Source organism: Lacerta agilis, chromosome 4 (genome assembly GCF_009819535.1).
Source record: "Lacerta agilis isolate rLacAgi1 chromosome 4, rLacAgi1.pri, whole genome shotgun sequence".
Taxonomy (NCBI): domain Eukaryota; kingdom Metazoa; phylum Chordata; class Lepidosauria; order Squamata; family Lacertidae; genus Lacerta; species Lacerta agilis.
In genome coordinates, this window is record NC_046315.1 from 64,676,509 (window position 1) to 64,704,025 (window position 27,517).

Sequence of the window (27,517 nt, forward strand, 5' to 3'; positions counted from 1 at the left end):
TGGAGGAAGCCATCATGCCTGATTAAAATGGTATGATGCTGGGTCACATTGTTAACGTGTAGATAGGACTTCCTAGTTTGCTTCGTATTTCTCTGTCTGACAGTGGTGTACCAAATACCTCCTTTATGTTATTACTGTTACATTCTGCCTTTCCTCCAAGGTTGCCTGTGATTCTCCTCTCACCCTTTGTAGTCTCACATCCTGGTGAAGTAGGGTTAGCTCACCCAAGGTAAACTCTATGGGCAGGTGGGGATTATGAACCTGTCTCCTCACCTGCCCATCTCCAGTGCTGATAATCTCCAACCACTGCACCCCATTACAATAGATGCAGTTTCTTCAGTTATATATTAAAAAACCCTTGAAGTACAGAAATTGAACCAGCACATAATTTTTTCCAAGCCTAGAGATGGGGGAAGAAGCTGCAGGTGGAGGGTGGACACACTGCTGCACCTGAGGGACCTTTGGCCACACCCACTTCATTAGGTATTTCTACTGAAGGTCGTAGCTCATTGGTGGAGCCTCTGTTGGGCGTGTAGAAGGTCCCAGGTGCCATCTAGAAACCGAGCTAGATGGGCCGGCTCAATAGAAGGCGCCTTCTTATCTCCTGACGCACCTGAGGGCGCACGCGCTTTACAAGCGTGTATTCCTTAGAGCTCCAATGGTGTTACTCTAGAGATATCCTCCCCCAGGAGAGAGTTAGCTGCAAGGCGCATATAGAGAGCTACACAATGCCCGGGAAGCTCCAGGCACCTAAAGTCTCCTCGTACTGCCTTGCTGCCCCTCTCACAAAGGCGTCCGAGGCGAAGAGCTTCCCGCCTCCCCGGCCTGCCGACCCGCGGCGGGGTCTCCTCTCTGAGGCCCCGCCCCCTTCGGCCAAGCAGGCGCGAGAGCGCATCCAGGGAGGGACCGGCGGGCGCAAGCGAGCGGCGCGCGGAGGAGCAGCTGAGGCGCCTGTTCCGAGAGAGGACGCCGCCGGGAGGAGTTAGCTCGTCTCCTCGCAGCCAGCCCGGGAAAACCAGCCTTGAAGGGCAAGCGGGGAAGTCGCTACTGCCGCCGCCAGCCGAGCCACCTGCACGCCTTGCCAGACGCCATGGGTAAGAGAATTGCTGCTTCGGCTCTTTCAGCGTTGCCTTGAAAACGGCTCCGGGGTTTGAACTGCCTTCCCCTCGACCCCTTATGTTGCTCTCTCCGGGAGCCTCAGGCGGGTGTGAGGGGGGCGGGACCCAAACTTGAGTAATTTTTGCAGCAGAGAGAACCTAAAACTCATAAGCGCCCCTGCATTTTATACCCTCTCTATGAATGGAGAAGCCTCCTTTCCTCTTACTGCAGATACTGGCTAGGATGGGAGAGGCACTCTGCACATGCTCTTGTGCGCGCGGGTCTTTCTTTGGGAGGCGGGAAAGAGGTGCTGAGCATTGGGAAGAAGTTGGGAGTTGCTTTACCCTTTGAGGTCCTTGGGTCTTCCTCGGGATGCTGAGAGGAGGGATGGGGAAGCGACAAAATGCAGCCGAGGGAGCCCTGAGATACCAGGAAGGCTCCCTCTCCCTTTAACTTTACAGTTGGGTTAGAGCCCCGCTGGCTACAGATCACCCTGCAGTGGAGTTTTGTCTGCTCTTTTGAAGCTTCCGACCAGACACAAAGCAGTGTGAAGAAGCAAGCTTAAGATGCATGTTTTGTTTTGGTACATGACTTTAAAACTGTAACATGACTTTAAAACTGCAATGCTACTGCCCTGCATATAGTTCATGGACACTCACACTCGTACTGTGCCCCTTCTTTAATTGTAACAAATCAGATCTAATCTGCCTCTGGTGGGTTGGAGCTGGATTTTGGAAAGGGATGGTTAGAGAGAAGGCATAAGCAAACCGTTTCACCTTCTTGAGATCTTGGCTACGGTGTTCGCTTTTTGGAATTAAGTGTGTCCACCCAGCCCAACTGAGAATTTATACTTGGCTATAAGTCATACATCCCGGCTTGTGTCTTCGTTTAGGCTTGTATGACTTTAAAGCCTGCTTCATTAAACACAATCAATAGATCTACTCTGAAAGTCATGGACCGAGCGGGTGTCCTTGTAGGAAAGGTTTTGCCCGATTTTTTGTGCAAATGACAACCCTCCCTTCTTTACACCTCCTTTTACTTTACATACCCCCCCTCCCCAAAAGGTATTTAACTACTTTTAAAGCGCTTTTGAGTTATTGAAATAACGATGCACCGGAGCTCAGTCTTGATGGCTAAAAGAATATGGCAAAGATTTCACTAATGCATTCCAGCTGTAGGCTGCTTAAAAAAAAGAAGTCTCGTGGATTTATTTTTTGGATGAAGTTGTGAGAATTAAGCATGGTATCAGTTCTCTGTGACACGTGTAATAATTTTACAGTCAGCATAAATGTATAAATGTACTAATGCACTCCTGAGACATTGCTTTGCTTATGTGGTCATCAAATAAATAGGTATATAGTACATAGCATATGGAAGGTGTGGTGATTGACTTGAATTAATTGCAGGAAGTCCTTATTTAGTGAGGGCCCGTTATTGCGGGGGGTGGGGTGGGCAGAGGTAGAGAAAGTGTAGCATACTGATCAGGAAAAGTAGGTATAGGAATTGTAGGTTAGAGATAACACTGGTGTGGCAGGAGAAATAGCCAAGAAAGTTTTTTCCCATTGTGGTGGAGTATACCCCTTCTGAGTAATACCCCTCCCCACTCCCCCACTATATTTAAGGATCTGGTGACTTCTGTTTCAGTGTATCTGAAGAAGTGTGCATGCACACGAAAGCTCATACCAGGAACAAACTCAGTTGGTCTCTAAGGTGCTACTAGAAAGAATTTTCGATTTTGTTTTGACTATGGCAGACCAACATGGCTACCCACCTGTAACTGGTGGAGTATATTCACAGTACAGAAAAAAAATTTAACTGTGAATGCAATTGTGACCAATTTTAAGGGGATTTCTGGAGTGTGGCAATACTTATAAGAGCAGTAATACAAAAAAGATGTAAAAACTGAAATCAGAAGGGCTTATTCAGAGTTCTTGCTTGATTGTGGTTGTTCTTGTGTCTTTGCAGATACAATTGAGGGGGGACCCTAATATTCTGTTTTGGAATTATAAACTTTAATATGTGCAGGATATCTTGGTTCTCAGAATAACTGGAATAACTGAAATTCAGCACACAGATGAATCTCAGACTATCTATTGTATAGTTCGCTTACAATAAGCTTTTTTGGTTTGGGAGGTTAAAATGAATTCCTTTTTGCTTCTGGGTAGAGCAGAAGTTTCATAAAATGCTGATGCTTCAGATAAAGAAGACCAAGTTGCTGAGTTTTAGACTTTGTACAGCCCAACGAACATTATCAGAGCAAGACTGCTGTTTATCAGCTCATATCCCTGTGTTAGCATCCAGATGTTTGTGCCGTGCATCTGGTTTTTGTTTAAATTATATGTCTATATGGTCTTGGTTGGCCAAAGCCAAAGCGGATGTACAGCATCAAATTAGCTGACATTCTCAAACTGCTTTATGGTTTCCACAATTCCTTATACGTTGGGAATGAAGATTAGGCTCCTGAATTGCAGTGCTTACTTAACTTTAAAAGAAGGGAGGAAGGGGCAGGAGGAAGAACTCTCCCTTTTAACCTTGACAAATGGGGAGTTCACTCTCCACTCCAATGAAGTTGATGGGGAAAGTGCCATTTATATTAATCTACTTATGTTGGCTTTGATCCAGATGTGGTTATAGGCAATTTAGTGTTTCTGGGTGTGTGTGTGTGTGTGTGTGTGTATTTTCGCATATAAAAAAAACTTATTCAGCCTTTTCAAACAGGCCTGGGTGAGCATTGTGGATATGGATACATGTATGTATCCAGGTGTTGGATACATTTGTTGGGTGCACAGAAGTTTATTTTGTGCAAGAGCTCAAACAGACTGGCTTTGTTTGTGTATGTGGGTGCATGCAGTTCATTTCGCAATTCCAAAATGATACAATGTATTCCTATTAACTTTTTTAAAGCACGCTAAACAGTTTTAAAACTAGTTTCTGCTCATTCATCGAAGATGATTGCAAGCAATCTGTATTGTTTTGCCTCTTTGCAGCAGAAATGGGCCACTAAACGCAAACTTGGAGACAGGTCTCATCGAGCTGTGTGCTTAAGAGCTGAAAAACCAAATTAAACATTGGACTCATTGTACAGGAGCGGGTCAGGTCTGCTAAGCAACTGCAACCTATCCAAGGATACGCGCCTCTTAGTCCTAAGATTGAAAGATCGGCAGTTGAAATGGTAGCCAAACCATTAAGGTTCCAGAATGATTTTTTTTATTGGCATCCTGTGCTATCTACTTAATTGCTTCCACACATGACTTGAAACTGATTAACTGTTATGGAATTTGGTAGACCATTCTTCTACTAAGATTCATTAATGCAGTAAAACATTAAGACGTTAAATGTTTATTGACTGACTAAATTAAATCATGAGACTAGGGCAGTATTGAAGAATATTGATTAAAATGTGGAAGGGGAGGAGAGAACCATAAAGAGTACAATCACAATTATAAGCAAGAGTTGGAGAGAGATGTGAAATGTTTCCTGATTATTGTTGCAATTTGTTCTGATATTGAATCTTAGATATCTTTGTTTTCAGTGTATATGTTTAATATTACTTGTGGTAAAAAAGGATGGTTTAAAAAGTATTATTATAACATTTATAAAGGGGGAGGAAAACCCTCCCTGGATTAGAAAAATCTTAAGTCGTTACCAGCCAGTTGCCAATTTCCCTTTCTTGGGCAAGGGTCTTGAGTGTGTAGCTGCAGATCATATTCAGGTGCTCTTGGAGGAAAGAGATTTTCTAGATCTGTTTCAGTTGGGGGTTAGGCCCTGTTTTGGCACAGAAACTGCTTGGGTTGCCTGTATGATGACCTTTTTTTAGGAGAGAGAGGGGGGAAAATGTGTCCCTGTTCATTCTCCTCGACCTCTCAACAGCTTTCAATGCCATTGGCTATGGTATCCTTTTGAAGCGACTCTCCAAGTCTTACCTGGATAGCTGTTTCCAGAAGGTGATGTTTGGGAGTGCTATTTGGCCCCATGGTTCAGTTTTATCCCTCATGCCATACAACATCTACATGAAACCGTTAGTGGGGGGTCATTCAGAGTTTTGGAGTACCGGTATATTGTCAGCAATATGCTGGTGACAAATAGCTCTAATTCTCCTTTACATCTGCAGGTGTGGCAGTAAATGTGCTAGACTGAGCTCTTGCCTCAGTAACAGACTAGTTGAGAGCCAACAAACTGAAGCTCAATCCAGATAAGACGGAGGCACTTTTAGTGGGCGGTTCCCTAGACCATTACAGATTGGGGGGGGTTGCCTGTTCTTGATGGGGTTACACACACACTCTCTCTCTGAAGGAGCAGGTACTTTTGGAGAGTACTTTTGGAGGTACTTTTGGATTTTTTGCTGTCACCTAAGGCTCAGGTGGCTTCAGTGGCACAGAGTGACTTTCATCATCTTCAGATGACGGCCCAGTTGCACCCCTATTTGGATAGGGATAGCCTAACTTTTGTTGTATTTGCTCTGCTAACCTCTAGAGTAAAGGTAAAGGTACCCCTGACCATCAGGTCCAGTCGCAGACGACTCTGAGGTTGCATGCTCATCTCGCTCTATAGGCCGAGGGAGTCAGCGTTTGTCCGGAGACAGCTTCTGGGTCATGTGGCCAGCATGACTAAGCTGCTTCTGGCGAACCAGAGCAGCACACGGAAATGCCATTTACCTTCCCACCAGAGTGGTACCTATTTATCTACTTGCACTTTGACGTGCTTTCGAACTGCTAGGTTGGCAGGAGAACCTCTAGGTTAGATTGCTGCAATTCAAAGTGCTGGTTTTGACCTATAAAGCCTTAATGGCTTAGGACCACAATATCTCAAGACTGACTCTACCCATATGAACCAACCCTGACCCTGTGCTCATCATCTGAGGCTCTCCTTTGTGTTCCTTCTCTGTGAGAGTTCTGGAGGTGGCAACATGAGAAAGGGCCTTGTTGTGGTGGCTCCCCATTTGTGGGATGCACTCCCCATGGAGGCTCATCTGGCACCTTTGTTACATAACTTTATACGCCAGGCAAAAAACATTCCTCTTCTCCCAGGTTTTTAGCTAATTAAATAAGATATGGACTCTTAAACTGGGGTGGAGGTATGTTTGCGTTTCTATTGTTTGAACGTGATAACAACAAAGGTTAAAAAAGAAGAAACCTTTTATGATCAGTTCTGTAAAGTGTACCAACAGAGATTTGGACCTGGAGACTTAGTGTTGTTTTGACAGTTTTAGTTTAGATAAGCAGCATTTGGGGACAGTGACCTACTGTGGGGCAAGACTGGAGTCTTGCTTGCAATAGCAAGCATGTGAAGAAGATAAGCAAAAGGACTGCTGTCCAGAGCACGATTGGAAGCATCCAGAAACAATGTTGCTTTGGCCAGGGCTGTTAAAGCAACAGTCTTGATCTTTGAGAAAAGAAGAACTTGCTGTTTTAAAACAAAGGCCACTCTAAAACGTTTGTTAATGTTCCATCCTGCCTGAAACTGTTAGTTGCGATCAGAACATTTGTTTATTCTATACAGCCATATTGTAAAATATGGGTGGTGGGTAGTGCACAACTGTAAAACATAAAATACCATTGTAAACAATACAAATAATCATTAAATTGACTTGTTAATCAATTTAAACACCTGCGAAGGCCTCTTGGCATGAAAGGGCATTCAAGATACACCTGAAAGCCAAGCGGTTTTGCCTGCCAAATCTCTGCTGAAAGAATAGTCCTTCCACAGCACAGGACTAGTGGCACTAAATACCCAACTTCTATTGGACTCCAATCAGGCCTCTGTAACACAAGGGCAACTAACAGTGTTCCTCCCGATGGAGCTCTGAATGCACTTCACCCCACAGCTCACTTATAGAAGTCACACTCTTTCCAATATTCTTATCTACCTGGGCTATTGCTTTGCCCTTCTGGTGCAAAGGGAGTCGGATAGATTTCACTAGGGAAGCTCAGGAAAGTGAGGGATGAGAGTTGGATGAGATACTGTTTTCTAATGCCAGTGCTTAGCTGGCCAATAATTAATGAGAACCTGAACAAGATTTGATCAGTAAACCACATTAAGGAATGAGCAAACTAACAGGAACTGCCCAGTCATGGTAAGTAGTTACTTGGTACCCCTGATGTTACCAACTGAGGGTGGGGAAGGACTCTGAAGTTGAACCCTGTCCATCTTTAAACAGGTCCTCAGAATGCAGTTTGAGTTGTGAAGACATTCTCAAAGCACTGTGGATTAGACTAGCCACCTCAACAGGAGCTTCAGTTCCAGACAGGCCCTCATGCTTTTGGTAGCTGTGCAGACACTTGGTTTGGCTCTTGATAGATTTTGAATTATTAGGAAATTTCCTAACTGGCTTATAGACTTAACTACATCAGATGGATTTTCTGACTCTCATGCTTGTTTGTCTGAATACTAGATCAGGCAAGCCACCATACCCTTTTGGGGCTATTGTAGCCTTTGAGTCGAGGGCAGGTGACCCTTTTCAAGTTACTGCATTGCCCAGCAGGGTCCCCCAAACTGCTGCTGAAGGAACATCCAGACTTCAGAGCTGCACCTCAGTTGTTCCCTGTAGACTTTTGCTGTGCCTCCCAGAGGTTTGTATGAAAATCAGAACTTGGGTATGAATACCATGCTAAAAGCAAAAAGGACTTTGATATTTCAAGAGAAGGGTGTTTTGTTATATACCTCGTTGGTGTCAATAGATACACTGGCAAACCTGCCTTGTGCATGCAAATACCTTTTGCTGACAGAGGATTGTACAACACAGCTCCTCCCTCTAAAGCAGGCTTAGGAAGATATTGTGCCAGAGGAATAGTTGGATCTGGCTGCTTGTTAACTGTCCATGTGTTACTAACTTCCATCCCAACCCCTCCCTTTTCAGTCTAAACTCTGTTACATGCCTGAGAAACAATCTTGTAGCCAGATTCCTTGGCGTGAGACCGACTAAGCTGAATGGGTCTTGAACACTGGGGTTTTCATAAGAGAAGAGGAAATGAGCAGGCCAGTTCCTCCCCCCACTTTTAAAGGACATAGCTGGAGAATACTAAAGAAAAGTTGATTATACAAACATCAGCTCTATGCATCTCCGTCTCTTCTCGGAAGACTAATGCCACTTTTTGTTTGAGAGAGAAGATGGCACACGTTTTTTTCCCAGTGAACTTTTGAAAAGGTAACTTCAAGAAAATCAACTAGATCTTTGGCCACACTGCTACTGTTGAAAAGTTATGTTAGTTACAAACTCCATGGACACCATACTTTTAACTACCTGGGGTTAGGGCTCCGACGTACGATTTGAACTGGGAAAAGAAAGACAAATCTGTTTGTGTTTAAACTGTGCTTTCTTCTTCTGAACAGCTGGAGGCAAATCCTGAAAGAAAAGCAGCCCTCTTTCTTCCTATTCAACTGTACATTTTGTCCAGGCAGGATTAAAAACCCTTTGTGAGACACAGTAATGGTCAAATTTGATTAGTATTGGTCATTATAGTTGGCTACATTTCAATTGTGGGATCCTTTGGTCCAGTCCATGCTTAAATCCTTTCTTTTCATATGCATACCTTTCCCCTGATGAACTTAAAAATATTAATTGCTATCTCTCTTTACCTAAATAAATAATCCATTGTTCTTGAAACTTCATTGTGTTTTTGTTTGTTTCAGATCTCATTTGAATTATAAACCAAGGGAACCAAGCATTTTAAAAAAAAGTCTGGTTTTTGTATGTGAACTATCACACAACTGATTCTTTTCTTACAATGTAGTGAGTGAGTCATAATATGCTTTTAAAGTTAAGCATGAAAACACACTGGACTGTATTGTTTAAAATGTTACAAGAGATCTTGAACTTGCTTTGATCAATGGTTCCTTGAATAAGTTCTCTGTTCAAGTTGGATGACAGAATTTGACACTTTGGATTGTTTTAACTTTAATATCTATCATTGCTCTCTGAACTTTGTTGGGTTATTTTGCTTGCTTATGCAATAGGAAGATCATAGTGAACACTTGTTCTAAAGTACTAAAGAATTCTACACTTTCACTTTTTAACGTTCTTAAACTGAGCCTAAATTCCATTGTGTTCAGTTCATGCACGATATCTATGTTCACATATCAAGTCAGCACGGTCACAAGAGCATCCACACTGTGAGATACCTTTTGAAGCTTCAAAGGGATGCACTCTGCTGAATTCACAAATGTGAAGAAGGAAAGATAATATCTAGTAAATATATCACCTTCTAACATCTGTTCACATCCTTACACACACCCTTGAAGGTTGTCCCCATCTTGTGGAATTCTGAAATCTAATCTATGCAGGGTCAGGACGGGTCACGCAAGGAACTCCCTGCTTAAGGCTGGGGTCAATGTTGCCCTTTTACTTGCACAGTAATGTAGATATAGAACAGTGATGGCCAACATTGTGCCTGTCAGTGCTTCCTAGGGTGCCAGCAAATCCACACTACACCAAGACTGGTGGTGGTGGTTGTTTTGCTCCACTCCTGACTCCGAGTTGTGATGCTCCTGCATTAAACTTGTCCACATTGGATGCCAATTAGACACCCACCCTCTCTTCTACTCTGAATAGAGATTAGCTGTAAAGTGTTGTGGAGCAGTGGGCAGTGCCTTTTCTCCACTGATGTGGGGACATTCCAACACCATTTTGTAGTCCTGCCTCTCTTTCAGATGTGGCAGTTATTGTGTTGTGCCACAGACCTCATGGCAGCCATTTTGTGACTGGTGCCCATGGCACACTCTCAAAATTCCAGATGTGTCCACTGACCATAAAGGTTGCTGACCCAGAAATCAACCTGCTATTGAATAAGACTCAAGAAAGATGACTTTGGTTACTACTCTGACAAAACAGAAAATAAAAGAAAGGATGATTAGGGACACTGTACCTCTGAAAAAAGTAATAGAGTGTATTGCTGTCTCCACTGCTTAACTTAATGGAGGCTGTAGTGCACACTCACAGTGGCAATCAGATTGTCAGTAGTCTAGATATTCCAAGGAGTGGTCTTCAATGAAGATTCAATAGAATATAAATTACTCTAGAGACAAAGAAACATAAATATCTCTCCAAAACCCCCAACAGATTCATAAGTTCCTCTTTATTTTATTTATACAGACTTAAATCATTGTGTAAGTTTGAAAGAGAATAAATTAATACAGAGGATAGAAAGTATCGCCTTTCCAAGTGTGACCTTCAGTAAAGTTTTCATTTATGGATATGTTGGCTTCCTGAGCATGTCATCGTTAGAGGTGACCTGTTCATTCATGGAATTGAATATTATCACCTTCTACCTTTAGTCAGAAAGGTGAAAAACATAAAATTTAATATAAGAGAAATTGACTTACTGTAGCGCTTCATTAAAACCTGGTAGTTCCCAGTCCCATGCTTGCCACACATCTACTAAGCAGTGTGGAGATTTGAGCAGGGATCCTCTGCAGTTTTCCCATGCTGGTTTTTCCCTAGCTAAGGACTCCCATCTGCTCATCAAATGAAGAAAAGCAGCTGTGGGGATGGGGGGCGGGGGCGGGTTGCAGGCAATAAGTGGTGGCAGACAAGAAAAGGGTTGAGCATCTTGTTCCACCAAGTGCAACTCCCCAGCAAGTTCCTCTCCTCCATTGCTTCCATTTTGCACTCTAATAATTAACAAGGAGAATTCTACGTTTGCTACTGAATTTCACCATATGGGTCTGTTATATGCGAGGTTGAAGGTGTCTTTGTATTTAGGTGTCTCCCTACAACTAACAGGTATCACTGTCCCAGTCTTCCATCCTCCTATATTTGTGTGCCATCTTAATAATAATTATTATTAATAATAATTTATTATTTATACCCCTCACATCTGGCTGGGTTTCCCCAGCCATTCTGGGCTGCTCCCAATCAAATATTAAAAACACAATACAGCATTAAACATTAAAAACTTCCCTAAACAGGGCTGCCTTCAGATGTCTTTAAAAAATTGAATAGTTGCTTATTTCCTGATGGGAGAGCATTCCACAGGGCAGGCGCCACTACCAAGAAGGTCCTCTGCCTGGTTCCCTGCAACCTCACATCTTGCAGGGCAGGAACTGTCAGAAGCTGGACCTCAGTGTCCGGGCTGAACGATGGGGGTGGAGACGCTCCTTCAGGTATACAGGTATAGCTCACAACAGCAATAAAGCACACAAAATGCATTAGAACAACACATTCATATTGATGATTCAGAATTGGAGAACAGTACCATAAAAGCTTACATGGCCCAGAGTGTTTTAAACATTAGTTAACCCAGCAGCTTATTCTCCAAACAATGCCACATCTCTAAAAGATGGTTAAAACAGCTTAATAATTCCAGACCAGCAGCATTAAAGAACTTTAGAGAAGCTCACTCAAAACAGGTAAGTTTCTAAACTTTGGGCCAAATGGAGATTGGTGGGGAGGGAGTTCCATAAGCTAGAAGTCACAACTGAGAAGGCCTTGTCCCTTGTGCTCTCCAGCCAAATTGATCTTAAAAGGTAAAGGGACCCCTGCCCATTAGGTCCAGTCACGAATGACTCTGGGGTTGCGGCGCTCATCTTGCTTTATTGGCCGAGGGAGCCGGTGTACAGCTTTTGGGTCACGTGGCCAGCATGACTAAGCCGCTTCTGGCGAACCAGAGCAGCACATGAAAACGCCGTTTACCTTCCCGCTGGAGTGGTAGCTATTTATCTACTTGCACTTTGTGCTTTCGAACTGCTAGGTTGGCAGGAGCAGGGACCAAGCAACGGGAGCTCACCCCGTCGCGGGGATTCAAACTGCCGACCTTCTGATCAGCAAGCCCTAGGTTCTGTGGTTTAACCCACAGTGGCACCCGTGTCCCATAAATTAATCTTACAGTAGGCCTATATGCAGGGATTCTCAAGCAGATCTTAATGTGAAAGTAGAATGGTCTATATGTGCATGCTTGCAGATCTACCTTTACCAGCAGTCAATGCAGCTGGTAAAAAAGCAGGTCAGAATGCACATCTAGATATGGACATGTCTCTGCACCAAGTTGCACTCAGTGGAATCTCTATTCACTTGTAACTATGCACCACTAGAGGAACCCACAGTATAAACAACTGAAATAAAAATTTGAAAAGTTTGCAACTGGCACTTTCAAAGATACACCCCCTTGCCTGCCCACCTCTTCTGCCCTTCTCTCCAAGTTGCAATTTTGCTTGTTTATCAAAGCAAGCCAGCAAAATGGAATGGAAATTGTTGCACACTCGGTTGAAGCATGGATGTACCAGCCTGATGCTATATTGGGGTTATGTTTGTGACCCAACTTTTGGGGGCTACAATACCCACAGCACAGATGTCTGGAGAGTTCTTGTTGATATTGGAGAGCGTGCTGAAAAAAGGGGAAGAGATTCTGGGGAAATAAATGCAGAGTTTGGTATAATCCTGGCAGTGATGTCCCCCCCCCCAAGCTTAGATTTCAGCCAGCCGATGTTTATAAGGGGGGGGGACTACTTGAATAACCCTTTGCGAAAAAGTTGTCTGTAAACATTGTCTGGAATGCTGATCTGAGGAAATTAAAGCTTTGCTTTGCTTCCCTGTGATGTTTGACACCTATTAACTTCTGTCTAGCTTGACAAGTTGCCAGTAAAAAAAGGCATCAGTTGTGCACAAATCCATATCTAAATTTTATTCCAAAAGCAGTAATCTGTTTTTTAGTCTTCAGGGAGTTGGTCCCTGCTGTGAATAGGAAACAGAGCATGATTCCTACCATATTATTACTAGATCTTGCAATCAGATACCATAATTATTGCCACATCTTCATATCCATTATTTTTATCTCACATTTTCATTCCATCCTTCCTCCAAACAGCTCACAACAATGCACATGCATGGAGGTCGCACTCATTCTAACCTCACAACAATCCTGTGGAGGAGACTGGGCTGAAAGCATGTGACTGGCCCCAGGTCTACCGCTCAGCTTGATGGTAAATACTGGATTTGAACCCAGATTTTCCTAAGCCATGGACACAGTGACTCTTATATTTGTGACAAATTGAAAATAAACATTGCTTGGTGGGAGCAGCTGCTGATGGAAGCTCTGTTTAGGCAAGTACTACTCTTGTGAATTATCCCCATAAGATATATAACAAAGGGATCTGTGGTTTTAACAGCATTATTTCATGGAGGGAAAAAACATATAAGCACAGCTGGAGCATGGTAAATTAATCTACACAACACATGCATATTGAATTCAGAAGAGCAGACTAGTTTCTGTGTATGTCAAATGGATTTCCTTTAAAACAGTGTACTAATGCAGCTGTCCATTTCAGAGGCAGCAGTACAGAATGTAGGATTCAGATTTCCTCCTTGGGCGATTGACTCACAGCTGACGCCCCTTGCATAAAATGCTGAGAGAAGACAGTGCTTAATTGTACCATTTTGTGGGAGAGTTTGGGTGGTCATATTTTGACTTAGTAAGGTGACATATGAATAAGCCTCCTTGCTGTATATGCAACACCCATGTGTGAAGGGGTAAACCAACCAGCCAGGAAATTTTCTTTTAACTAGAGTGTCTTGTTTTGTCTGAACCAGGAAACTATGGTTAACAGCTTTGCAATGAATAGACTTCAAACCATGTTTGAATATTCTGACTTGTTCTGAAGTTGTTGGCCATAATTCCCTGGTTTATAGTTAATGGAGGACCTCCTGTTTGCTTGCTCACTCACTTGTGCAAAGGGAAAAGCAAAGAAGCTTTGTGTGCAGCTGAAAGACTTTTTCATATTTCAGCTTATTATGTCATGCTCTAATAGTCCAAACATGGTCAATGAAAAAGCATGAAGCAAAGTATTAACTGTTTCTCAGAGCAGTCTGGGTGTACTCATCACTGCTCATAAAAACAGGCTAACTTTTGCCTGCAAATGTCACCTTCCTGGTATAAAACGTCTTGCTAACATCTCTTCTGAAGTGCCAGATAATGACGTCCTTTCACACTTGGGCATAACTCATTCCCGCTTCATGTGGTTGATGGAGAGAAACACATCCTTGTGTTAAAATTGTATTGGTTTAGCTATGCTTGAGCAGCTCTGGAAACTGTATCCCATGGTGCAATTGTTGCCAGTGGAATTGAGGGTGGAGCCAGGTCACACTTTTGCTTAATGTGGATTGTCCCTACATTAATTCTGGATGAACCTCTAACTTCACACAACCCAGATTTTCACTATGGGACAATAACATCTGGAAAGGAGGGAAACTACGGCCACAAGCCACCATTAAAGAGACATAGTTGGTCATTTCCCCTGAATTCTCTCCTTGGTTTATCTTGAACTCCACCCTTCTCCCACCACGCCTCACTCACCTCCCCCTCATCCTTCATGCCTTCTGCTTTGAGGACTTCTTATTCTTGTTTCTGGGAGCAATCTTTAAATTTCCAACTGACGATTTCAGCAGCTGGACATTTTTTTTGTTAGCCCCCCTTTTAATGATTCTTTTGCATTTTTCATAAAACCACAGGCTAGCAGTCATGACGAGAGAGAGAGAGAAACCAGAATCCTAGGTTTGAATGTAGCACTTAGCTGCCTATCCCTTTCCTGGTTTGTACCCCACTCATACAGGAGAAGGACTGAAGCTGAAGTGATCAGGCTTGCATGTGTGGCCAGTGCACCACATTCTTGGCTTAGCATTATGTGGAAATACTGCCGTTGTTTCAGCACTGACCTGTGGAAATGCCCAAGAAGAGCCATAAAACAGACATGCCCATTGCACCAATCTTATTGATGATATAAACTCTAGCTGTGTGTGGATGGAAGCACTTGGAAAAATCTTCTAGTGGTCCAAATCCTGTCATGCATTGTCTCTCTCTGTTTTCTTAAGAAAGGTGCAAGAGATATAATAGAATCAGGTGTGCACGTTATTTTGCACTGCCCCTGGTATCAGACAAATGGATATAAGTTTATTAATCAGTTGGTTGTTAGTAGGCAGTGGCATTCAGAAAAACAAATGTAAAGTAGCCTTTCTTATACTTACACAGTATGGGGATAAGATGGAGATGGTAGCCAGGTTTCTGCAACACACAATGAAGAGTCGTGAATGTAACACTAACTTAAGTGTTAGATGCAGGTTTTTGATGAGTGATTTTTTTTGTACTGAACCCTACTGAAATCTTGTAGTAGTAGTAGTAGTAATAAATTTGTACTCCGTCCATCTGACTGGGTTGCCCCAGCCATCCTGGGCAGCTTCCAACAAATATAAAAACATAATAAAACATCAAGCATTGAAAACTTTCCTTTACAAGGCTGCCTTAAGATGGTACATATTCCAATAAAGATTTGAGAATATGAGTAAGAGATGTAATCAGTGCTTTGTTTCTGGGGGATACACAGTTCCCCCCCAAAAAAGGTTTAAGGTGTGGCACTTACTGTAATAACTTCATGGTGAGTACTGGCACCTTTCTTTCTTTTTTTAGTTGCAGTCCTTTAAAATGTTGCAGTAGACTCATGAGATGCATCTTACAGAACTGTGGCTTCCATGTAATCTATAGAGGGCACCTAACGTATCTTTGCTGTGGTCTGGCAACAACTATTCCACCAGGCTATTGCCGATGGAGAGATGGGACTACAGGGTCTCTCAACATTGGGTCGGCTAGCAACTTTTAGAGCCTCTATGAATTGAATTCTCCCCATTATAACAACTCTGTAACTAGCAACCTACTGCTTGAGTTTGCTTTCTCCTCTTCTCCTTCCCAGTCACTTTGCCTTTTGTTTGTGCCTTCCAAGATTATGTCTGATTCTTGATTTTTGTAAGATGCTTTGGGGACTTTTTTCCCCTTCAGAAGAGTGGGGGCAAAATGCTTTAAATATGTTGGCTGTTAACTTGAGCAATAATATGTCAATCGGTTAGTTAAGTACATCTACTACTTACTGGCATGTCTTCAGCCTTTCACAACAAGTTTAATGAATTGTAAAGGATTGTAACCCACTCTGGAACCTTACAGTGAAGGGCAGGTATTAAAATAAGTGAATAACGTAGAATGTGAGTGGTCCTTAACATATAGTATAAGTCTGTACCATGAAAATTGTCATTTTCTCAATGTGTATAATGATAATTTCTTATGTAAATGTTGCTCTATATGGAAACAAACATGCACCCTGTGACCCTTTTGATGAATTTGTAATCTCTTTATTGGACATACAAGCTATATTGCACATGCTCAGCATATATCACATAATTACTTTTGGGTATTCTGCCCATCAGGCTATTGCTCCATACCTGTTCAGACATTTTCTCCCACCCACTCCTCTTCTCAGTTCAGAAGTGACCCATCTCATAGTTAAAATTAGTCCTTAATTCTCTTGACTAGTATATACAGGAATTAGCTGGTTGCAGTTACAGCACTGCTTGATTTTATTTTTAAAAAGAAAAGTAAGCTGTGCAGTGAATATGATCTTCCTTTATTATTACGCCAAATGGGCAGAGTGGTACCTTTATTGAAAATGTAAAGTCTTAATAGTGACAGTTTGTGAGGGAGAAGTGGGGGGAGGCAGAGGTAATGGGCTGAATATGAGCAAATGCAGTTATTGGTACCTAGATGCAATTTAAATCAGGACTAAAGAGTTAAGCCAAAAGCTGGCGGGTTTTGAGTTCAGATAGAGGACAATAATGAGGCTAATAGCAAAAATTATTGGAAGGAGCATGTAAAGCTTAGCACTGGGAAATATAGTGATTTAAGTGAGGTGGGAGGCTTGGATAGAGAAAGGTAGTATAATTGTATGAGCGAAAAGTGGGAAATGAGGGCAGAAAGATAAGGTTGGAGATGGTCACGGGGAGCTTTGAAGGTAAGGATAAGAAGTCTGTGCTGAATGACAGTGTAGGGAATCTGTGGAGGGACATGATTTTGGAAATGCATATTTAACGGAAGTGAAAGAAACTGAGATGAAGGGAAAATTCTAGTAGTCAGTGTTGACCAGAATTTTAGTTAAAGGGGATGTGGCAAAGTGGTTATCTACCCCTCCCCACAATTGTTTCAGGAGAAGCACCATCCTAGCTGAATCCCAGCTTACAATTGCTGCATATTGAGCATCTAGGTGGGACTGAAATGCATGCGATTTAGGAACATAGAAAGTTGCCTTATACTGAGTCACTTGTATTTCTCTAGATTACTATTGCCAACACTGAATGGTGACTATCCAGGGATTCAGGAGTCTTTCCTTGTCCTGGTTTGGACATGCTGAGGATTAAGCGTGGATTGAATTACTGCGTGAAAATCTTGTGCTCTTCCATTAACTCATGTCCTTTCCCTTTGAGCCACAGCCCTTCCCTAATGAGCCCACCGCCACCACCAAATGACAAGGGACCATTGAGAAACTTCAGCTTAGGACACTGAATACCATGGAGGAGGTTATATATAGACATTTCTTATTTTAAGGTTGAAGACAGGCAGACTTAGTTTTAGTATCAGTGTTCGAAACTCCCATTGTTCTAAGTGCATTTTGCAACAGGGAGTATCATTAGCGCAAGCGCTTTCTGAGCCATGGGTGCAGTGCTGCACCTAAGATTTCAGATTAAAACTGCACAGTGGAAGGAAAGGAGGATCTCTCTCTGCCTCCACACTTCCAGCTACTCTCTGAAGACTGGAGAAGAGAATATTAGGGGGGTGGGAAGGGGAAGGACTAGTCACTAGACCATGCGGGAAATAAACATAATACTTTAGCTGCAGTTCATTCATTTTCAGCTTTGTATTCTTGTTTTTTAAAAAATGCGTGCCTAGACATACTGTCGTTGTGCTCATAACCTAGGTTTAAGGTTTGGAAGCATCCTCCTTGTGTCCAGTCCAGACATACATTTTGCTTTTCAGGGCTGATTGGTTTCCAGGCTGCACTCCCAGCAGTGTTGCACCGCACTTCCAAATGAATGGGCCCGTTCACCGTTCCAGCAGTGTAGGGAAATCGTGTGCTCCCTATGTTCCAGCCTAGTAGAACATATGTCATGTTTGCTTTTTTAAATCAGCGTTTGTTTTCACAGTAGTTAAGAAGTTGACATTGGCATGAATTCCAATTCTGTAGGAGATGGAATTTAAACAAGTAAGATGAAGCAGGGTTGCTATCCAGTTCCCTGAACTTACAATAAATGATCTTTCAAAAAATTACATCTGAAATAGGAACTCTGTTGTAAGGTTTGCCAGTGCATTTCCTCTTAATGTGCTGAAATACAATACTGTGTCTTGTCTTTCTGATTTTTTTATTATTTGTCGAACAGTTCAATAGTAGGATGAAGTTGGCTCTGTGTATAAAGAAAGTAGCGATAATTGCTGCTTATATTTACAGATGTGTTCCCCGTACTATCTTTAGGCAAGCCAGCGAGAAAACCTCTCCCACACTTAATAACTGTTTTCCCAAAGGACCACAGGATGTGGGGCTTTCCCATAACAACAAATATCCTCATCTTTAGTTTAGCTCCCTTCTGCATTGTAAAATATTTCAGTTTAAAGGCACTAGATAAAGTTGACATTTGGCTAATATTTCCTGTCAGAATCAAGGTTGTGCCTTCTGGGGACCTCTGAGACATTTAAAAACTGGGTCCCCAAATGTGAGTCTTCCTTTTTAGCAGTTCAAAAGCATACTACCGTGAGTAGATAAATAGGTACCACTGGGGTGGGAAGGTAAACGGTGTCTGCAGAGAAACGCCGGCTCCCTCAGCCTGAAAGCGGAGATGAGCACTGTACCCCATAGTCGAATTTCACTGGACTTAACCATCCAGGAGTCCTTTACCTTTACCTCTGAGATATCCAGTTAAGCTTGGTAATATTTCTCATATTCCATAATCTCTGGACCGCTGCCATCAGGCACCTTTCCTTCAGCTTGTTTGCTTTCTCCTGCTCTTCTCCACTTCCCAGCTATAGGGGAAAGCAACTGAGCCCAAGAGAACAAGGAATCAAAATAAACCCCAGCAGAATCTATTTTCTTCTTCCTGGTAACCTATTGAACAAGGGAGAAGGGTTTCGGGATTTGTGTTCACAGCAGTCATCTGTTTAGCAGGTTTGCCACACACAAGGGCATCCTATACTGGATGTGGGAAGTTCTTGCTGTTCCCAATGCAGCAGCTTCCTGCCTGGATCCGTCTTCTGAAACAGAAGGGAAATTCATTTGGGGAAGTCTGTTCCATGGATTGTCCTTGGTGATTGTCTTTCCACTCCCGAGCCCATATATAACTTCAAGACGCAGGGAGAGATAGAAAATCAGGAGAGTTGTATTTTATAAGTAGTTTTCTATTATCTAGGGGCAGCACTCAAAGTTGGGATGTCATTCCATTTCTTTTCATATGGACCTTTAACTTGTCACACTTTTGTTCTGGTGAATGTGACTGAGTCTGTCCTGGTCATCCTGCTTCTCCTCCTCCCATTTTAGACACAGTTTAGGGAACCTGTGTCCCTCCAAATGTTGTTAGCTGGGATTTGGAGTCCATCCACATGGTTTAAGGAGTCCTGGTTTAGGGAAATGGGAAAAGTGCCATTTCTCCACTCTTGAAAAGTTCTTCTTCTTGTTGTTGTTTATTTTTATTTTTTATTTTATTGGATTTATATACTGCCCTATACCCGGAGGTCTCAGGGTGGTTCACAGAATAAAATCTCTCATTCCGCAAGTCAGGACAGCAATATAAGATGTCAGGTTGGGGCTGGGATACCCTAAGTACGAGCCAGTTTCTCTCCTCTCTGAACTTGTAGGGGATTCTAAAACCATATGAAATAGAAGTCTAGTAGCAAGGTTTTCTGATACATTTCTTTCTAAATAATATGATACGTAATATGTTGCCCTGGCTTCTTCTAGTGGTTGGTTTGGAGGGAAACCATGAGTGCTAGTTCACACGTAGTGCTAAGCCAGAGCTGTGATTTGTTTCTTCTTGCCTTGGCAAGAGGACTGGTGTGACAGGCATGGTTTGAGCAGTGTACACTAGCAACCTGCTTGTTTGTGGTAAGCTGTGGTTTGTTTCAGACACCTTCTGTTCTCTCTTTTGTTCCATATCCCCACTTGTATCTTGCTCTGATTCCAACTTCTGAGTTCTAAATACTGGCAGGTATCCCCTGCTATAATTCCGTGATCATTCCAAATTAGTACCCTGCCTTAGTTACTTAAATCCTTATTTGTAGACGTACACATGAATTGTATTAAATTATGGCATTTGTCTAGGTGACTGCATTTTCTGAAGTGGGAAGATTCACACACTCCCTGACCTCACTTTAATGTCATCAGATAGCAGTGTGAGAAGGGGGAGAGCTGCAGGCAATTAGACTTGTCATCACCAAATGTGGCCGCTGTTTGTATTATCAACTGCAATAAAGATTGAGAGGACTGAGCCTTCCGCCCCCAGCCTCACATCATTGCAAACATATACATTAACTGGGGTAGTTAAGGGAAGGACTGCAGCTCAGTAGGGTAGAACATCTTCTTTGCATGCAGTTCCTGGAATCTCCAGGTTGGGTTGGGAATGCATCCTTTCTGAAACCCTGGAGAGCTGCTGCCAGTCAGTGTAGACAGCACTGAGCTAGATAGGCAAGTAGGTGCAAAGCAGCTTCGTATGTGGGGTGCACTTTCATAGGGTCTGACTATATTTTATGGGGGGCATATGCTTGCTGCTAACCATAGGCTCTTCCAGTAACATCTGTAGAAGAAATGTGTGAAATGACAACATTGTGTTTGACGTTTCCCTTTCCCTGCTCATTAGCTGCTGCTGCTTGCAGGGCAGCAGAGGAAGCGGTGGACAGGCTGACATCATCTGACACATTTTTACAAGTTGCCATTGGGAAGACATAAGAGATGCCTAGGGTTCCACCTTTCTTTCCTTCCTCCCCCCCCCCAAAAGATATTTCATTAAAGTTTTCACAATACAGTAAAATAGTACCTAGAATAGAATCAAAAAGACAAAAAGGGAAGGGAAGGGGAAAGAACAAGAAAAGATAAAGAGTAAAAAGAAAAGGAGGAAGCAGAGAGATAGGGCTTATTCTTAATGTTCCTTATCATAATCAAACACAAATATATAGGTATGCCTGGCGTGCTCAGGTCCATGGGGTAACGAAGAGTCAGACAGGACTAAACAACGACAACAAATCCCTCTGTCATTTTCAATCCACATACAAAGAAGTGAGCCTTCCCATCTTTCGCCTGAAGAAGCTTACATCTTCCTTATCCTCACATTGGGTTCCACCAGCTCATTAGGTACAAGAAAATTCTGGTTAACATTGCAACAGCAAGTTTCGATATTAATATTTGTAAATGGAATCTCTTCCCTCCCTCCCTCCCTCCCTCCCTCCCCCCCTCTTAGCTTTAACATTAAAAAACAGTCCAGTTGCAAAATTTACAAAGAGGTTTCTAAGATTACTTCTTATTAGAAAGATACATAGCAAATCCCTACTTCATTCTCCTGTGATCAGTAGAAACTATATTTCAGAGAGGGTGGGAAAATTTAAAACACTTCATTGCTTGTGTTCTTCCTTGCATTTCAATTAGTCTCTTTGTTTTATATCTGTTTTGAAGCAAGAAAGGACCTTAGTTCAACTCTGCCTTGTTCTGAAACATGCAGAGTTTTTTCATTAGCACTGCCAGTTTTTTGGATTGGCACCTAAGATGGCTTGGAATGGATGCAACTTTCTATGTCCCTTGGTAGTAAGAAGTTTAGTTAAGAGTTGTCTGCATGACGGGAACAAAAAGCATGTGAGGCTGTATGTGTTAAAGAAAAGTTTAAAATACATTTTAGGTCTTAACTATGAAATAACTCTGTGTAATTGGATTTTTTAAAAAAATATTGGGTCAACAGCCTCTCAGTAATTTTTAGCTCAAAAATGTCCTCTTTGGCAAACAATCTGCATAGTAAAATATAAAGAGCTAGTAAGAGGGCTATAATTTTTCCACCACATATATTTGGATTTAAATAGATTTCTAGGGAGCTATCCTGATCCAGTGAATTGGTGTAATTGACTGAATGAAGACTGCAGGTAGTTATAATGAGGTTATCCCCTTATCAATGTGCTTTAATTAGGGTTGTGAATTTCAAACTAAGACCTGTTCCGCATTGACTTGTCTGGTGTGGAACCCATAGCATGTTATGGGGAGACTCTGGAGATGTTTTTAGGGCACACACAATTCATGCACATGGGGATGCCATCAGGATTTTCTGGGCACAGTCTATTGCATGTGGGTTGGGCCTACCACCCCACCCATTGTTTTGCTGGCAAAAATTGTAACTGGTTTAGCATGTTGTGTCAAGTGCTTTCCATGTTCACTCAAGCTCCAGAATGCCTGGAAATCACAGTTTTTAAGTGTGATGTCCTTAGCAGGCACATTATTTAGCGGTAGGTAATGCGGTATGAAATCCTATGTCGTTAGTTTAAGCTTCACCACTACCTTGGAGCTGGATAGCTGTCAGTGGCAGAGGAGTGGACTCAAGTCCCAGACTTGTCTGTTCACTGAAATGGACACAAGGGAGTCTCTGCAGCTGAATCTACTATTCCAATTTCCAGGTATGTGGAAGATGAAACTGTGGGAATCATGCACATGGTTTTAGCCCTGAACTGGAGATAATTTGCACCATGGAAATTAGTTTGGAGTCTGTAATCGGTTATTTTCCAAGAGGAGGCAATAATGCTGGTGAACCAGTGTCAGAAGCAGTGACACTGAGCTTCAGGAACTTTCTAGTCTGTACAGTAGTGCATAACTTCCAACATGCTGCAGAGGAAAATCGGGACACATCTTTTGGGGCTGAGTCACATGGCACGTGTCTTTCTCTAAGAGAACTCAGAGAACTGTAGAGTTTGGCGGGCTCCTCGGGGTCATCTTGCCTAACCCCCTTGAAGGCCACAATTTCCAACTCACCCTGACAGGGCAGGTTTCCTGGAGGCTGAGAGCACACCTTCTCTCCTTAAAGCTGGCTGCCGGTGAGGAACGCAGCCTGTCGGGAGGCAGAAAGGAAGTGGTAGAGGGAGCTGGAGCCTGCTTTCACTTCCTCCAATGCTGGACGGAGGTAGCAGCTGTCTAAGCAGCACACCACTGGCTCCACCACTTGGAGACTGTGTAGGCGCTCTCTCAGCCACTTGCCTCCCAGCCAGGACAGGGTGCACAATACAGCCGCGTGCAGTTTTTGCCACCACACGCTCCACTCCACTCACTGCCTGCCCTTTGCATGTGCCCACCACCATGCTGAGGCAGCTGACATGCAAGGAAACGCAGGTGCCCAGCAGTGTCCTGAGGAGTTTGGTGGTACCTGCTGAAGCACAGCACTGCCTCCACCACCTCCAAGGGTGAGGGCTGTGCTGCCAAAATCAGGGACGCCCTAGTTAAATCAGGACAGTTGATGAGTATGGTAGTGTCCATTGTTGTATCTATTGCTGTGAGCGACTCAGGGCTGCAAAGTAGAAGAAGACAAAAGGGACAGGATTGGCCTCCTAAAAGAATGCAATTTCCCACTCTCCGATTTAGACATGTTTTCTGGTCATGACCGCTGGGCCTTTGCCTAGTCAATAACCTCCTTCCCTCTCCAGCCTCTAGTCTTGTTCTCAGTGTCTCTGCCTCTGTTTTTATCTAATCTCCCTGCCCATCTGCTTCCTTCCCTATCTGCCTGCCTTCAGCTCCCATTCATTTTTTGTCCTGCCTTTCTCTAGTCTGGCTGTTCAGCTCAGATCCTGGCCTGCAACTGCTTCCACTGCTATGACTGTTCTGTGGATCTGCTTCAGCTTATCCACCCCAACACTAGTACACACTTTGCTGGGATTCGCACGTTGAGCTCTCATTATGCTTAGCTGCTTGTGGCCCAGTAATGGAAATCGATATTGAGATGGACTGATCTTTCTGTGTCATGGGAATGTGTAGACTGCTGCTCTTCATGGATTTTAGGAGAAGTTCATCCAGACTTTCTGGATGCAGACATACATTTGACTTAGGCTGAGATACTTCACCCAAAAATAAGTGAGTGAATTCTTTCTTACTTCCAAGTCATTGTGCATTTAGGATCAGACTAATACTAATAGACTATCTTCCATCATGAGTAGCTGGCTGAACATCTCATGCTAAAGCCAAAATTCTTGCATTTTGGGGTGGGTGGGTGTCAGACACACACTGCCTATGCTACTGTGCTGAGGGAAGCCAATAAATAACTAAAAATCTTAAATTTCAAATGAGGCCATCACAATGATATAAATCTGACTAACATACTTTAAAGTAACTAACTATCTAGCCATGATTCCATGTGTGAACTGGGCTAGGTCCATATCTATCATTTTGTAAGGCAGTGCTATATTATCTCATTACTGCATTTGTGAAACCATCTATGCCTAATCCGTGTTCCACTGTCTATCATCTGGTTTCTAGTGCCTAAAGATTTATTTATTTATTTAAACATGTTGCTTTCCTGGATGAAATTAATTATTTTCCTTGTAGAATGCATAGGAGACACTCTGTGCTAGAAATGGATACAGCAATAGTATATTCTGTTTTAGTGCTGAGAAACTGATGGGGAACTTCGAAATGAAATTTGGCAGTCTGCCTGGATATATTCAGTTTTTAACAAGTACCGCTTTGTGCGTTGGCGCCCCCATGCTTCCCACCCCCCCCCAACTTTGGTAGCTGAAGAGACAGGGAGGAGGATGAGGATAAAAAAGCAGCTGCTAGGAAGAAAATGGGCAGAGAAAGAATGAAAAGAGACCGTGGGGGGGGGGACAGGGAGAGAGAATTCTTTCACAGCAGCTGTTAGAAGTTGGAGGCACAATTCTTAAATTCCTTATTTGCTTCTAAGCTGTAAAAAAGTATCTGAATAACTTTGCTTTATTCTTTCAAACTGCAATACAATTATTTTCATCCAGCTCACATTCCAGTCATCTGCTAAGCACTATGCTGTCCTTTGAACTCTTATTCTGCAAAATAAATCAATCAATCAAATTCCATATGCTTCAGAGACGTACATGAAAAGTTCTAGAAAGTTCTCTTTGGGAATTCCAAAGTACCAGACCTTTTCTCTCTCTACCCCTCCCCACCCCCTTGTTCATGAATGCAGTTTGGTTTTAGAACAACAACAACAACAACAAAAGCTGAAACATATTCCAGAGGTGTAACAATCCTAATCCGAACAAAGCAAGTTCCCTTAAATAATGGTGGTCCGATTATAGGGCTCAAATTCTACTGGTATTAGACTGTCCTTTCTTAAAAGCTGAATCCTATACCTGCTAACCTGGGACAAAACAGTATTGAACTCAGTGGGGCATACTTTCTTTCTGTATTGATGATGGAAGGACATGACTCTGATTCTCTTGCTCCAAGTTCATTTGGGATAGGAGCTTTGATAGCAATTAAAAGCAGCAATACGATATTGGAGAGACCAAATACAGCTATTGCTGGAGTACATATGGAATACAGTATAATGGTGGAAGGGATTGCAAAAGCTTCGTTTTGGTCTTAGTTTGTTAGTTGGGTAAAGAAAACCTTCAGTTGCACTGTACTGCATTGATCAGTTCTGCCCACAAATGCCCCCATGCAGTTGTACCCCAAGCTGTGCTCATTGCCCTTCAAGGCTCTTTATCTGTGCCTTCCTTCCCAAATGTGTCTTCCTTCACATCACTAATCTAGCTACAGCCATATTTGTGTCCAGTGTCACCAAGGAGTAACATTTCCCTGTAATACTCCTTTGGTTCCTCATTTTTGCAAAGGTGCTCCCACTGTAGCGAAGTGGCAAGTTCCTCTACTGAAAACGGACACAGCACCTCTTATTGTTCAACCACACCAAACTAGACAGTGTGGGTTAATTGTGTGAATACAATTCATATGCTTTTCTGTTGTTATGTAAACAGCAGCCTCAGGACTGCTTATTCCTCTTGCTGTCACAGTAGTGACAAAGAATCGCCTCTCTGTGACTAGTATTTGCATTTCAAGGGAAGCCTCCCATTGGTTTCAGTGGGTCCTTTCCTTGAAATGCAAATAGAAGCATGTTCCTCCCTGGATGCCCTCCGACATCAAAGATCCCCTTGCATATTCTCACAGGTGAAAGATGGCAGGCAGAAGTTCCATATTGCCTCGAATACAATATTTTTCAAAGGAAACAGTTTCATAAGTGCTGCTGCGAAAGTTGAAGGGAAATGCTCCCTTTCTCTCTTCGCCCTGCGCTACTGAAAGCAAGCTCCATTGTGCTCCTGTAAGAATGGCAGAGCCAACTAATCCTAATGCTTCCTTCCTGAACATCTCCACCTTTCAGTCGTTTTACACCATTATGTTTTTATTTTATTTTAAGCACTGCACTTTCGGGGGTGGGAGTGAGCAAACTATACATGCTGCAGGATATCTCTGAACTGAATCTTCTGCATCAAAATAACAACAGCAGCCACGGGAGCAAATCTGGATCAGGAAAGTGGTGCTGGAGGGTTAGGTTAACCATGCCTTTCCCTATCTCCATCGTATGCTACACTTGTGCACGTGGTCCCGAGTGCACACATAGTCAACTCTGTGCACACGCACAGTGTCTCCTACTATAGAGCTTTTAGTCTGAGGAAGAAACATGTGACTTCAGAGCTCTTTGGATTTAGCCTAGGAGTGAAATTTATCTTCCCTTCTAGTAGCCTTTTGGATAACATAAGACTTCAGTTTCTTATGCTGGTCAGTAGATTCGCTTCAGGAGTTTTAATTGAAGTGCCAAGAAGATCAGTGGTAGTACTTTGGAGAGGAATTGCAGTGCAGATATAAAATTCATCCATGTGGAAGGATGAAATTCCCATTTGTCATTCTGAGTCTGAATATTTGTGCTGAAAAAATCTGCCGGCAGCCCTGATGTAACATCATGGTAAATGCTGGTACTGTACGATATATTATTTTTCTGCTGTGCTGGCTCAGCAAGTTTGTACCACCCTAAAGGAAAGGCTTACTTCCCACTACAGCAAGTTGAACGGTGCTATGTGTTCTTTGATTTTGACTTTCATAGGGAATGTGAACTTGAGACTATATGGCAGCCTCATGCGCGTGTGCGCTTGTGCATGCGCACTTATGTTTCCAGCATTTCTCTCTCGCTAGGAAAAGGGATGATGTGGGAGGGAATAAGTAACTGCTGTCTCCTTTGAGATAGCAGCAGAGGGAGTTAGCTGTCTGTCGTCCATGTGCACAATCTGTTAAGCAGCACATCCTGTTCATCTTATTTTTCTGTTCAACTTATTCTTTTTGAAGGGAGGGGGACAGAATAGTGCATTCTGTTCCAATAGTCTCAGCATTGCATTAATTTTAACATGGTAAAAATAAGCAGATAGATTATTTTTCTCTCCCTTGATAGCACTTGAAAGCATCAAGTTACATTTTGTCATACGCAGCCATGAAATTCCTTTATATTGGGAGTGTGTGTACACTCCCAATATACTTCAGTGGCAGAGAACTTAGGCAGCAACATAATTCTTAATTTCCTCTGTACCAGGCCTGGGAAAGACTTTTCCCTGAGACCACGGACAGCCACTGCCAGTTAAAATAATCATTACTGGGCCAG

General features: G+C 42.8%; 1 protein-coding gene across 2 annotated transcripts in view; it reads left to right on the forward strand.

Moving 5' to 3' along the window:
- The first annotated feature begins 940 nt into the window (after positions 1-940).
- Positions 941-27,517, forward strand: part of GPM6B (glycoprotein M6B) — a 102,433-nt gene continuing 75,856 nt past the window's right edge. The window contains exon 1 of one of the 2 annotated variants that reach the window (XM_033147393.1): positions 941-1,094. In XM_033147393.1, coding sequence (XP_033003284.1) covers positions 1,091-1,094 — 4 coding nt within the window. In that variant the 5' untranslated portion in view covers positions 941-1,090. The remainder of the gene's footprint in view (positions 1,095-27,517) is intronic. The other variant, XM_033147396.1, reaches the window with a different exon arrangement.